The sequence below is a fragment of the Dendrobates tinctorius genome, unplaced genomic scaffold (assembly GCF_039654945.1).
Source record: "Dendrobates tinctorius isolate UK_male_01 unplaced genomic scaffold, ASM3965494v1 ptg000319l, whole genome shotgun sequence".
Lineage (NCBI taxonomy): Eukaryota > Metazoa > Chordata > Amphibia > Anura > Dendrobatidae > Dendrobates > Dendrobates tinctorius.
In genome coordinates, this window is record NW_027361986.1 from 1,351,257 (window position 1) to 1,365,672 (window position 14,416).

At 39.1% G+C, this 14,416-nt stretch overlaps 1 protein-coding gene across 4 annotated transcripts in view; it reads left to right on the forward strand.

Moving 5' to 3' along the window:
• Positions 1-14,416, forward strand: part of PDE1B (phosphodiesterase 1B) — a 491,911-nt gene that overhangs the window by 394,168 nt on the left and 83,327 nt on the right. For all 4 annotated transcript variants that reach the window (XM_073561416.1, XM_073561418.1, XM_073561419.1 and 1 more), the window contains 4 exons: positions 826-939; positions 2,076-2,258; positions 5,122-5,188; positions 12,138-12,254. In XM_073561416.1, coding sequence (XP_073417517.1) covers positions 826-939; positions 2,076-2,258; positions 5,122-5,188; positions 12,138-12,254 — 481 coding nt within the window. The remainder of the gene's footprint in view (positions 1-825; positions 940-2,075; positions 2,259-5,121; positions 5,189-12,137; positions 12,255-14,416) is intronic.

Here is a 14,416-nt window from a genome sequence, read left to right on the forward strand (position 1 = left end):
AGCAGTGATAGTATGGGAGGTATTTGGCTGTCTAAGTAACGTCCGCTTGTGTGGTGATCTAAGCATGAACATTCAATTCTTCAAAAATTGAAAAATGGTGGCATTCACCATTCGTTAAAAAACATAGTTTTAGTGTAACATTATTAAAAAGGTGCAGAAAGAAAAATTCCAGCAACGTGATAACTATGTTACTATGTGATAACTGAAATGTCAATTTATTAAATGTAAAAAAAGCCAAGAAAAAAATCCAAATAAAAAAAAAGCAGACACGTTTTTGTCACAGTCCTTATTCTTGAGACTGTCTGAAATGCGTCTGCTTTTTAATTGGTGTCATATTTGGATTTTTTTCTATTCAATAGATTGACATTTCAGAATTTACATTGCGGGAATCTTTCTCTCATTTTTTACCCTTTTTATGGATGTTATAATAAAAATATGTTTTTTTAACTGATGGTGTGCTCCACTTTTACTAGTTTTTGAGAATCGATTGCTAAGACTTTATTGAGAACACCATGATATCCACAGACGTCATTTGGTGCATCCGGTGCATTTTACGCCAGGCATTCTGCTTGTGCCACACACATCCCCCTTTTTTGTTCAATTACTGAGCATGAAAATTGAGGATTAATGTGATCTTAGTAGATTTCATGTAATGAGTGCAGATACAGATTTGTACAAGGTGAACATTTTCTTGTATTTGTCCTCTATGGACAAATGATTTGCAAGTCAAATTCATATTCCGAAAACTGTCTGTGCTCATATATGCCAATTAGGCTTTCAGTCATTCCTTAGTAATTACCTTTCATGTCTCTTCTTTATCTACAGCCTGAAGTTCATGGTGAAACAACTTGAGAATGGCGAGGTCAACATTGTGGAACTGAAGAAGAATTTGGAGTACACAGCCTCATTGCTGGAAGCAGTATATATTGACGAGACAAGGTGAGATTTTAACATGAATCACTTGCGTACTTTACTGCTCGATGCCGGTGCTGCGCAGTGTCTCCGATAAAGATAGGTCAATTTGCTTCGAGTACAGACGTATGACAGTAGCCAGATGTAGAACAGTGAAGGTTTTTCAATGTTTTTACATTTTGTTTTTGAGCTTGTAAGGACAGTTTTATAAAATAGAAAACCCAACTTTTTACCATTGACTAAAAGTTTTAACTTGTTATTTTGGATCATTAGAGCACCAAAGTAGGCTTATTTTCCTTTGCTGTCAAGCCTGTATATACTGCTAAAAAAAAAAAGAAAAGAAGCCCTTGATTCACACATGGAATGTCAGTGTAGAAAGATTCAAGTTGATTTAAGTTGAAAATCTTTATTGACATGTATTATGTCATTTGTTGCAATCAAAATCACATATATGTGGTCAATGGAAACCAAAATCATCAGCCTGGATTTCAAATCACCCCAAAAATCTAAGTAAGGGATTGAAATCATAGGTGGATCTAATTTGCATTAATTTTATCATGACAACTCATAATGTAACCCAATAGTGTGTACTGGCCACACGGGCCATCTAGAAATGATCTTATGCTTCCAAGCTGGACTGATTGATAGCCCTAAAGTTGCTGTTTACCTGCAAAATAATGTGCTCTTCAAGGTTCGGGACAATGGGTGCACAATAGTTCATCTAACCAGCAGGTTTAACAACAATTACAAGCCACTATAAGGGGTTTTTCACTTTTAAAAAATTGGTCCTAAACAATCAAATTCTATTAAACAGAACAAAAGAAAATAGTACCCAAGCTACGAGGTTTTAGCTGCAGCGGTGACATCAATTGCACACGTCATCAGTGCAACCAATCGCTAAATTAGGTGGCTCATGCCACTTCAGTAGCAGGAGCTGGTGAGTGTCAGTACCATCCCGCTTTATTTTCCATTGCAGGAATCATTTAGGGTCCACCTTTCTTATCTTTAAAAACCCCTTTGGCGTTGGTGCCTCATAGCAGTTGACCCTGTTGCAATTAAGTTGGGGACATATGAAACATACAATTAGAGCAAAATGAAAGAAGTCTTTACATGTCTTTTGTTGTTGTCTTCCTAGTACTGATCGTTCTCCTCTTCATTTACAGGCAAATTCTAGATACAGAAGATGAACTGCAGGAAATCCGCTCAGATTGTGTTCCCTCTGAGGTCAGAGACTGGTTGGCTTCTACATTCACACAGCAGACACGATCAACTGGCCGGCGGTCTGAGGAAAAGCCCAGATTCCGTAGCATTGTACATGCTGTGCAAGCAGGGATTTTCGTAGAAAGGTATCATGCCTCTTCAAGGTCAACAGTGTTTGACTGCCAGATGTATTCATTCCCAGTACTGGCTGGTCAGAATATAAATCCTAGAAATAGAAAATGATACCAGCACTCAACAAAATGTAACTGCACATAGGTGCAAATGTGCAATTGTGAGCTATGATATATATATTTCTTATTTATTGTTAATTTTATCGTTCTGTATTTGTTTTGAAAGTTTGATCTAAGAGTTTACCACTAAATAATATTTTCTGACATGGTTTGTGATCTTTCTGAAGATTTGCCCCCTTGTTCTTATCTTTAGTTTTAGTTTTTATAGTTAGTTTCTTATTACGGCCTCTCCTGAAACTTAATTAAAGCCAATTTTTGTTTTTGTGCATAAACACATGCTTGTTTTTGTATTGACGTAGCCACATGAGGGCTTGTTTTTTGGCAAGACAAGTTGTGGTTTTCGATGACACCATTCACTTAACCATATAATGAATTTCAAAGGAGGTGAAATGGTGAAAAAAATGGTCTTTTGGATTTTGTTTTTAGTGTTAATTGAATACTACAAATTACTTCATACCATGATTATCCAAGTTACCGCAATTATTATAATAATACCAAACTTACGGTATATAGGTTTTTTTTTCTAGATTTGATTGTATTTAAAAAAAAAAGTGAAGTTTGTAAAAAAAATTCTAAGTTTTTTATTTTTTTGTTGATTAACCTGTGTGAGGGAATTTTTTGTGGGGACAAACTGGAGTTTTTAATGGTAATATCTTGACTGGGCGTCTTAAGGCTATGTGCCCACGTTGCTTTTTTGAAGCAGAATATTCCTGAGTGGAAACTCACACCCTCTTCCCGGGAAAACGCATGCGTTTTATGAAGCGCTATTGTAAGCGTTTTTGATGCTTTTGTTAAGCGTTTTAGCATGCATTTTCCTAAGCATTTTTGCAATACAATTGTATGTATGCGGAAACGCAAATTAATGGACATGCTGCGTTTTTTTTCTGCTAAGCGTTTCCACAGCGGAAAAAAACGCACCATTAGCACAACATGTGCGTATTCAATTATGATTACATGGGATGCATTTCTTAAGCGTTTCCACAGCAAAAACGCGCGTCTAAAAGCGCTGCGGAAATGCTTAAAAAAAGCAACGTGGGCACACAGCCTAAATGTACAAAAAATAGCATCTATGGGGCTTTCAAAAGGCTGACAGCTGCATGGTAACCCATTGGTGCTCCACAATTGTGTTGACGTCAAAGGAACAAAGGCCCTGCTCTGTATGTGCCCTCCCAAATTGTACGGCATCTATTGGAGATGGATTAAGGGTTTTCATCATGTCCCTTTTACTTTATTGAGTAAATTCCTCAAAAGGGTTGCTCTTTCCTTGGACAACTATTTCTCAATTAAAATATTACCCCATGTAAAATAAAACAGCCTATACTCACCTCTGGTGCTGGCACAATTCCAGGAACGTCGGCACTAGTTCACCGGGGGCTTGTGTGACCCCAGTGTCTGCTAATGGGCAGCTTCACTGTAACAAATCTAACATCCGAAGAAGTGACAGGTGTTGCGCCTCTTTGACTTCCTCCAGATGTAATTTACATCTGAAGGAAGTGAGAGTTAAGCGACCCATTAGTAGATGCTGATTGGCCTCAGGGCTCATGTAACATAACAAGGCCATGAGAGCCTCGGGAGACCCGGCAGAAAGGTGTCGGCTCCTGATGTGAGAACAGGCAGTTTTTATATTACATGGGGGATTATGGTAATTGAGAAAGGGTTGTCCAAGTAGTGAACAACCACTTCAAGTCTCTCCTGTTAGGATGTATGCCTCGCACCTCCCACCTTTTTCCAACCCATTTTAATTAATTTCTTGATGTTAGTGAAGTCTCCAGAACTGAACACAGTTTTCTAGATGTCATCTCACTAGTACACTTTACAGTTTGCTTTTTATGCTGGTTATACCTGTCACTAAGCAGCCAAGTCTCCTATTTGTATTCCCTATTGCATGGCCACATTGTGACAATTACTCTAGATGTGTAGGAGTCCCTAACAGTGATGAGCGAGCATGCTCTGATATCGTGTTATCAGAGCATGCTCGGGTGTTATCCGAGGTCTTCGGCGTTCTCGAGTAATATGCTTGAGTCCCTGTGGCTTCAAGATTCGCGGCAATTGGACAGCCGCAACAGATGCAGGGATTGTCTAACAAACAGGCAATCTCCACATGTGCTGCGGCTGTCTAACAGCCACGAATCATGCAGCCGAGGAGACTTGAACATATCACTCGAGCATGCCCGAGATGCTCGGATAACACCCGAGCATACTCTGATAACACGATATCCGAGCACACCTGCTCATCACTAGTGCCATATTTAAAAATATTTTACATTTCAAAAGGATTAGGCTCTGTTCACATCGGCGACATGGCCTTCATTCAAAAGTAATAATGTAATGATGCTGAGCTGGATCTGACATGTGAGGGACATCAATAGACTTGCTCTGTAAGGCCACATTCACATGTTCAGTATTTGGTTGGTATTTCTCATCAGTATCTGTAAGCTAAAACCAGGAGTGACTGATAAATACAGAAGTGGTGACGGGTTTCTATTATACTTTTCCTCTGATTGTTCCACTCCTGACTTTGGCTTACAATTACTGATGTAAAATACGGACCAAATACTAAACATGTGAAGGTGGTCTTAGGGTTCTGTCGAAACTGACAACAGAGGTCAGGATGAGTGCCGAGGTTTACAGAGCTATTCTTGTGTATCTCTTTGTTTTACTGCAAATATTGCTATTTAATTATGTTTCTTTTAACTTCCATCGTCACCCATATCCATGTATACATATTGGTAAGCAGTGTATTTTTGTTTTTGTCCAGAATGTTTCGAAGAACATATACAGCTGTCGGGCCAAATTATTCTGCAGCTATTGTTAACAGCTTAAAGGTAAAGTGCTCAGTATTTTATAGAAATGCAGAAAAACATTAAAAGTTTGTTTTCATATGAAATCAGTGATATCCAACCAAAGGGGAACAAATTAAGTATTTTCCCTCCTAGGCAATTCCAAACCCCATTGCTACCTGACAGAAGGTTGGTGTAGGGACAATAATCCCATATTCTCCTGGGGCATCCTAGAAGTGTTGACACCTTTTATCTTACAGATAACCCCTGAGCAAGTTCCAGGAAACTCGAGGGGTGAGGGAAACCTGAATTGGAAATGCTACCTTTAAAGAGGATGCTAGGGGGATAGCTAATAAATGACTAAATTACTAATATATTGCCATTATGCCCTTCAGCTAATCACAGCAGCCTGTGCATACGGTGCACGCAGGAATAACTGCAGCATGGGGAACGTATGTCTGCAGGGTGATGGCAGCTGCACCAGTTCCAATAATAACATTATATAAGGGGATTTCTATATATACAGAAAAATATCCAAAAAAAATCAGCTCGAAGTGCTATCAGTTACTGTGGATTATTTTATTTTCATTTTACATATTCTGTGCTATTGTATATAGACTAGAGGAAATCGAGAAAGATTGAAAATCTTCACAGTCTGGAGATTTTTTTGGACCAGGTCTGATCTTTTTTATTGTCTCCTCCCTCCTCGCTTCCCTCTGGTAACTCTTTTCTTTTTCTTGTGTTTGGTTCTTTGAGGGGTAGAAAATATTTCTTTATGGAGTATGGTGGAGAATTGTGGGGATGGTTGGAGGAAAGTTTCTCCAATATACGTGGTGGAACCATGGTTCCCAGTCTGAATAAAGAAATGTGTGATATATTGCTAGCTATTGAGGATATGGTGGAGGACAAATTATTCCTGAGGGGGGGGGGAGGTGACAGGGACTACTGTGGTTTGCAGGGTAGATTGATCTGAATTTTCATATATAGAAAAGGTGCTTATATTGATTGGAGATACACATCCAGACTCGAGGATGGAGATGGTACTTCATCTAATGGACCAGTGACCTGTATGAGGGAGGGTAAATTAGGATTGGGTTCCGGAAAGGGAATGTTGACTGTATGTGATGTGCACTGATTGATAGCCAGCACTATATCACGCATTTCTTTTTTAGGACTGGGACTCATGCTTCCCCCACCATCTATATGTATGATACTACCCTTCAAAGTACCATACACAAGAGAAAGAAAAGTTACCAGAGGGAAACGAGGAGGGAGGAAACAACAAAAAAGATCAGACCCCGTCCAAAAAAATGTCCAAACTGAAGATTTTCAATCTTTCTTGATTTCCTCTAGATGATGAGGCAATTAGTCTTATGAGTAAAGGTTTAAACTTTTTCCCCACTCAAAAAGCTGATTGTATATAGACTGTTTATCTTAATGATGTTAAATGGGAGATACAGAAAGATACAAAGTTTTCATTTAGCTGCTTCCATATAGATTATGCTGGTGGTCCCAGCGGTCACAAACCCATCAGATATAGGAAACATATTACATGTAGCACATGACATCAATATCCCATAGAAATTTGGGTAAGCAACCCTGTAAAATGGTTTTAGACCATAAATTTACTTTAAAAGGTCCTGTTATATCTCATGATATGTCTGTTTTAGTTAAATGGGTTGTTTGGCTAAAACCTTTAAGGGCATATTCTTATGCTGTGCCATAAATTCCTATTAGATGTGAGATCTCCAGAATAAGGATCCTCTGATCTTCTATTCCAGCCGGCATCTTATCGCCAGTGAGAGGAGAGGTGGTGCTGACTCTCTCCATTCATTCCTATTGGAGTCCTGAATTCAGCCAAGCAAATACACTCAGCGGTATTTGGAACTCCCATAGCAATGAATAGAGGAAACTGGTGCATGCACCACAACCTCTCCACTCACTGGTGGTAGGACCCTGGGCAGAACTGGGGATCAAGGGACCCTTGCTATGGAGATACATGTGGGTCCAAGAATTAGGACTTGCATCTATGGGATCTAAGGGGTAATGTTTCTCCTTGTGTAGAATAATATACCTAGCCTGGCATGCCAATGAGAGGAGGCTTATAAGCCTTGCAGTGCTTCTCTATGAAATGTAATATGCAATTTGACTCTACAGAGAGGAAGAGGATGTGAACTCTAGCGCCACCTATTGGAAGTAGCAATCCTAAAGTCAATATCGACCCTTTAACGAGCATTGCCATATGACTAAGAAATGTTACCCATTAGATCCTAAGTCATGTGGCGAGTCTCGTTAAAGGACATTTCAGGGAGTTATTGGCCTAAAGTGGTATAACCTGAGAATGGATACTACTCCACAACCAAACATCATACACCTGTCTCTCTGAATAGTGTCTGATACATTTTTTATTATATATAAGGAAGAGGAGACAGAATGGTGGTTCCTATTTGTTTTCTTATTTCAAGTCTTGGTGTATCTACTCAGACTGGCTGTTATGCACTATAGGGTTTCTCTAGGTGTCTTTTTAAATTTATCATTAAAATATTATTTTTTTTACACTCCCTTGCATGGGAGTTCATAATTTTAACTTGGACTTGGTTTAATAAGTTTCTAAATAAAAATTTATTGAAATTAAAATATTAGTTTTTAAGGGGTTATATGTAGGCACAGGCTCGTTAAAGGGTAGATAGTGACTTGTAGGATTGCTGCTTCCAATATGTGGCACTAAACTTCAAGTCCCCTTCCACTTGAAGACAGACTTGCATCTTTAATACAGTCAAAGCATGTCCTATGGATATGCCATAAAAGATTTTCATGGGGCAACCCCTATAATACTACATTATAAGAATTATATATCACAAAGGTTATGTCACTGTCAGGTGACCCAATAACCAAGAGTGTCACTCATTTCATAAAATACATGTTTTATTAAACATTAATTGACATACAACCATAAAACCATTGCCTCAAACCTGACAGTGACATAACCTTTGTGATATATTTGTGCATTGAGAGTGTAGCCCGCTCCTTTGAAGGATAATGGGCTTGGGTATTGTGCTTACCAATTATAAGAATTAAGAATCATGGGTCGGGATGAGCAGACCCATAGAAAGTTGAATTCCATCAAACTCACACTCTGTCCCTCTTTCTCTTCTCCCCCGAATGAACTGTAAAAGGAACTTCGCTCATCTCTGATTCTGAGGCTTTTTTTTTTTTACCATTCTATGTTGTACTGTTCCTCTGGAATTCCTCTTGAAAATGTGTAAATAAATTAACAACTGGACATTCCCTTTGTTTCTGTCCATAGAATGTGTCTCTGCTGTCTGATTGGACAGGGTCAGAATGTGTAGGGACAATCATAAATTTTCCAGGAGATTTAACATGGTAGCGGTGCAATGTAGTATTTTAAGAAAAAAATACTACAGAATTGTTATGTTATAATAAATGCAGTTATTTACTAAAACAGCTATGTCAGGATGGCTAACCAGACCACTTTACAAGAAAAAAAAACTTTGTTCTATTCTTTTCCATTTGTGTCAAAAGGGAAAGTAAAATCTCTTCGAATGTGAATGTGGTTTATCTCTTGTCTGCAGACATTCGCGTGACCTCACAGCTTAGCCCTAACTATGTAGCTTTGATCAGAGTTCCCACAATGCACTTCTCTAGAGGAACACTGGAATTTGGAACTTAGTTATATCTGGAAATAAAGCATCATAGAAATAGTGAAATAAAAGAGTCAGAAAGTTAAAGCAAGTCTTTGTAAAATGGAAGAATGGAAAAACTGAGAGCCTGTCACCTTTTATTAACATTTGACTAATATTCCTAAAATGTATTTTATTTTTAATATCAATGTTGGTCACCAGTGTCAATATTGACAGACTGGACACGCACTGTATAGAAAGCATACTTGCACCCTTTTTTAACATGATACCAATTAGTGTCTGCCTTGGAATAATTTTGCAGCCTTAGGACTCTTTCACATGTCCTGGATATTTTCGGTATTGGAAAAACCAGTACTGGAGATACTCGTGTCCATGTGTACGTGTGTTTAATTCATGCGGCATTCGTGTTGCAACCATGTTCCGCCCATGTGCTGCATCAATATCACACGTACCAGCGCCTGGGAATCAGCAGTATTGTTCGCACTGTTCCCCAGCGCCGGTTGCTGAAGACAACTCACGCACTGTCCCCTGCTCTCACTGTGATCAGCACTAGCACGGGACAATGTTGAGAAGTGTATTAAGCTGATAACAGCATGAGCAGGCAGCAGCTGATGGATACTCTTATCTGCATTATAAATCATTTAAAAAAAAATAATATGGGGATCCCCTGTATTTTTGCTAACCAACCAGGTGCAACTCACAGCTGGGGGCTGCAACCCTCAGCTGTCAACTTTAGCAAGGCTGGTTATCAAGAATAGAGGGGTCATCACACCGTATTTTTAATTATTTAAATAAATAATTGAAAAAATGGCAGAGGGTTCCCCCCATTTTTGACAACCAGCCAAGCTAAAACAGACAGCTGGGGGCTGGTATTCTCGGTATAAGGGGCCATAAATATTGCCTTCCCCAGCCCAAAAAATAGCAGCCCGCAGCCACCCCAGAAAAGGCACATATATTAGATGCACCAATTCTGACACTTTGCCCGGCTCTTCCCACTTGCCCTGTGGCGGTGGCAAGTGGGCTTCATATTTGTGGGGTCGATGTCACCTTTGTATTGTCTGGTGTCATCAAGCCCATGGCTTAGTAATGGAGAGGCGTCTATAAAACTCCTCTCCATTAGTACAGTTATTTAAAAATTAAGTTCAGCTTTTCTATTTTGCATTTATTAGTGGGGGTCTCATATTAAAACATCCTGCCCACCAACCCTTCCTCATCACTAAATACTCTTATAAGCCCAGGGTCACACAACTGTATTTTCTCTCATCCGATAGAATCGTGGAGATTATGCTAATCACACTCTGATCAGACCATAGTGTTATCCCATTTTATTGAATAAGGAGAAGATGGATTTGAGACTGGGATGGAGGTTCACCTTCCAACAAGTCTTTGACCCAAAGCATACTGCTAAACCAACACTTGAGTGGTTTAAGGGGACACGTGTAAATGTTTTGGAGTGGCCTAGTCAAATCCAATTGAGAATCTGTGGTCAGACTTGAAGATTACTGTTCACCAGAAGAAACTATCTAACTTGAAGGCGCTGGAGCAGTTTTGCCTTTAGGAATGGGCAAAAATCCCAGTGGCAAGATGTGGAAATCTCATAGTGACATAAGTAAAGTGACTTGCAGCTGTAATTACTGCAAAAGGAGGCTTTACAAAGTACTGACTTTAGGGGGTGAATAGTTATGCACATTGAAGTTTTCAGGTATTTTGTCCTATTTGTTGTTTGCCTCACAATATAAAGAAAATCAATTGTTCACAGTTGTAAGCATGTTCTTTACATGAACTGATACAGACCCTGAAAAAAATGAAATTCCAGTCGGCGAGGTAGAAAAACATGAAAAATTGCTGGTAGCCCTGTGTCTTTACTCATTATTAGGAATAGGTTTAGCGTGCACTTGGTCTTATTATGAACGAGGTGCTGGTGTAACTGTAAAATAATGCTTATCCTGTAAAATACTCAGGACTAGTTACCAGATAAAAATATAGTGGTTTATTTGGTTTCTTCCATCAAAGAAAGGTTATTACAGAAAAAACAGGTGAATAAAAATAAGTGAAAGAGAGATTGTCCATTGTTCATAGCAAAGCAACATGTATTCTTCTTCTCTCCGAGATCCTGAATAGCAAATAGCTGCTGTCTCTCAGTTCGGCTTCTCACATCGCCGTCAAGTAATATACCAGCTGTTATGTCATGTCATGGCCCAACACAGGCGACATCTTCGTGTCTGTCTCTCATGATGGTGAGGGAAGAAGACAGCGACCTCTACAGTTAGCCATGAATTATATACATCTCTTGAAGCACGTGATCTCGGTATATATGGAGTTTGACATTTACCTCAAGGCTAAACTTAAATATGTAGTGAGCTGACATTTCTACCATGAGCCAAGCTTAAAAATAGCCTATGTCATATAAGCTAAAGCAATCTACAGAACTGGGTGTAATAAGAAATATTTAACGAATTATTAATATTTAACAGTAACGGACCTGGTGGTCCCAATATAGAGTAATTATATAATTCACCGCACACTCTTGTGGATTATCATGCCAAATAGTTTAAATTTTATTAACACGCAATCTGGGAGCGTAACAGAATAATGCAATGGAAGCGATATATAGAACATTTCGGCTCCACCGGAGCCTTTATCACACAATCGCTTAATCCAGTGCCATACAAGAGAAGGGTATAGAGAAGAGGGATGAAAATCCCTGTGGTGTCACAGAGACTAGTCATATGCTAAAATCCTTATAAAGGTGCCGGACCACCATCAATGGCTAGTGGGGACCTGCAGGGGCTGCTGTCTAAAGCGGCGCTCCCGCGCACACGCCGACTCAGCCAGGTGCTCCCAGATTGTGTGTTAATAAAATTTAAACTATTTGGCATGATAATCCACAAGAGTGTGCGGTGAATTATATAATTACTTTACTCATTATTATACATAATTTATGGACATTTATGGTTTGATTTCTTTGCCTATGTGGATTGGATAGCTTGTTATCGACATAAGGTGAGACTTTCAATAGCACCTTTAGAAATATATTTACTTCAAAAATTGGAGGCGTGTTCAATACTTATTTCACCCGTCATATTAGATGGTTTGATAGTCCTTCTGAACAGCATGTTCATCTAAATTTAGCCTAATTTGTATGTTTACTTGAACTCCTATTAAGTGCACTTTACTGCTTTTCATTCTGAGAGGATTCTTTTTTCCTGCATCCAGTTACTATATACTGCATACTGTGAAGACTATGGCCTGCAAAAGTTCTAGTGATCCAGCAGGTGAATACACCTCTTCCATTGAGGGCTGCCTAATTCTTCTTTGTTTCCATTCATTAGCATTTGGATCTCTGGGACTTCGATGTGTTTGTGTTGAACAGAGTGAGTGAAGATCATGCTTTGAAGACCATCGTTTTTGAACTTCTGACCAGACACAACCTGAACAGTCGCTTTAAGGTAAAATAATTGGTGTTTCCAACACTTATAATTATTGTCATGTGATTTAATGGGCAGATTTGAGATTTTTCCAAGCTTGGTTGTCCTTAAAGGTGCACTCCTCCCATCAAAATGTTTATCCTCTTAATATATTGCAGTCATCATATTGTATAGCATTGTCTACTTACAATTGCTCATTTTGCCTTTCTACCCTGCTAATTCTTGTCTTTCCTGTCTCTTTTCCCTGCATTTATCATTCCCCTCTTCAACTCCGGACCTAGCTGCTCCCTCCTTTCCTGATGACTCATGCAAGGAAAATTGACTCCCTTTTTCTACATAGAGCTTAGAAGCTAGTCAGTTTTTAATTACATGATGTCATAGACCTAATTTGTAACAGAAGAATTAGCTGGGTAGAAGGGAAAAATGAGCAATTGTAAGTAAACAGCACTATATAATATGTTTATTGTAATATATTAAGAGGATAAAAATGTTGATGGGAGTGCTTCTTTAATGTGATTGGGTCTTTTCAAGCTTCAGCTTTTCATCAGATAACTTTTACCTTGAAGGGAAATTTAGGATTTGGTTATTGTCCTTCTAGTCTAAGAAAATTATTTTTATCTGAAAAAAGTAGATTCAAGTATTAGATAATGCTTAATATTAATAAATGAATGCAATATGAAACAACCCATATAGAATATTAGAAATATAAGTGAGAAATCTAATTTTCTACATTGATTTTACTAGCATTTCAAACCATAGGTACAATGATGGTAGTGAACCATAATGTCATATGAGTACTGGTACCCCCTATCCCACAAAAGAAGAGTAAAAAAAAAAGACTGAAAAATTGCATTTATGCATACAAATCTGGGTTAAACCTCTGCTCGCATGCCATACAAGTACCATTTTTCCCGCTACAGATGTATACATATATTTCTTTCCAGTTTCTCAGGATAATTCAGTCCATTCTAGCCACAAGCTAGTGAAAACCCTCTAAGTCAGTCTGAAATTAGCATTACAATCACAGTTCACTGGAAGAAATTTCTCATTTCTCCCGGTGCAATGTGTTTTTAACGTCAACTTTTACATACAGAAATCTGTCATTAGATAGATTTAATTGAGATATATGATCAGTGCATCTTACTGTACATGTATTTAGCTCATAATTACATAGTCTAAAAAAAGTAAAAATGGCATGTGGTCCCATGAATGTTTAACCCCTTACTTACATTGGACGTACTATTCCGTCCATGTGACCTGGGACCTAAGTCCCAAGGACGGAATAGTACGTCCATCGCGATCAGCGGCGCTCACGGGGGGGCGCCGCTGATCGTGGCCAGTTATCAGCTGATTATCATAGCTGACACCCAGCACTATGTGTCAGGGGCAGTCACGGACCGCCCCCGGCACATTAACCCCTGGCACACTGCGATCAAACATGATCGCAGTGTACCAGGTGCACAGGGAAGAATCGCGCAGGGAGGGGGCTCCCTGCGTGCTTCCCTGAGACCCCCGGTGCGACACGATGTGCTGCGTTACTCCGAGGGTCTCCCTCCCTGCAGGCCCCCGGATCCAATATGGCCGCGGGGGCCTTCGGGGTCCTGCAGGAAGGAGGCTTCCTCAGTGCCGGCTGAGAGGCACGGAGGAAGCCTGTGCAGCGCCTGTCAGATCACTGATCTGAAAGAGTGCTGTGCAAACTGTCAGATCAGCGATCTGACACTAGATAGTGATGTCCCCCCCCTGGGACAGTGTAATAAAGTAAAAAAAAAGTAAAAAAAAACACGTGTAAAAATAATTTTAAAAAAGTTCCTAAATAAATTTAAAAAAAAAAATTCCCTAATAAATTCTTTTTTTCTCTAGATAAAAAAACAAGCAATAAAAGTACACATATTTAGTATCGCCGTGTCAGTAACGACCCGCCCTATAAAACTGTCCCACTAGTTAACCCCTTTAGTGAACCCCTTCAAAAAAACCAAAAACAAATAAAAAAACAATGCTTTAGCATCATACCACCGAACAAAAAGTGCAATAACGCGCGATCAAAAAGACAGATATAAATAAATATGGTACCGCTGAAAACGTCATCTTGTCCCGCAAAAAAACGAGCTGCCATACAGCGTCATCAGCGAAAAAATAAAAAAGTTACAGCTCGCAGAATAAAGCGATGCAAAAATAATTATTTT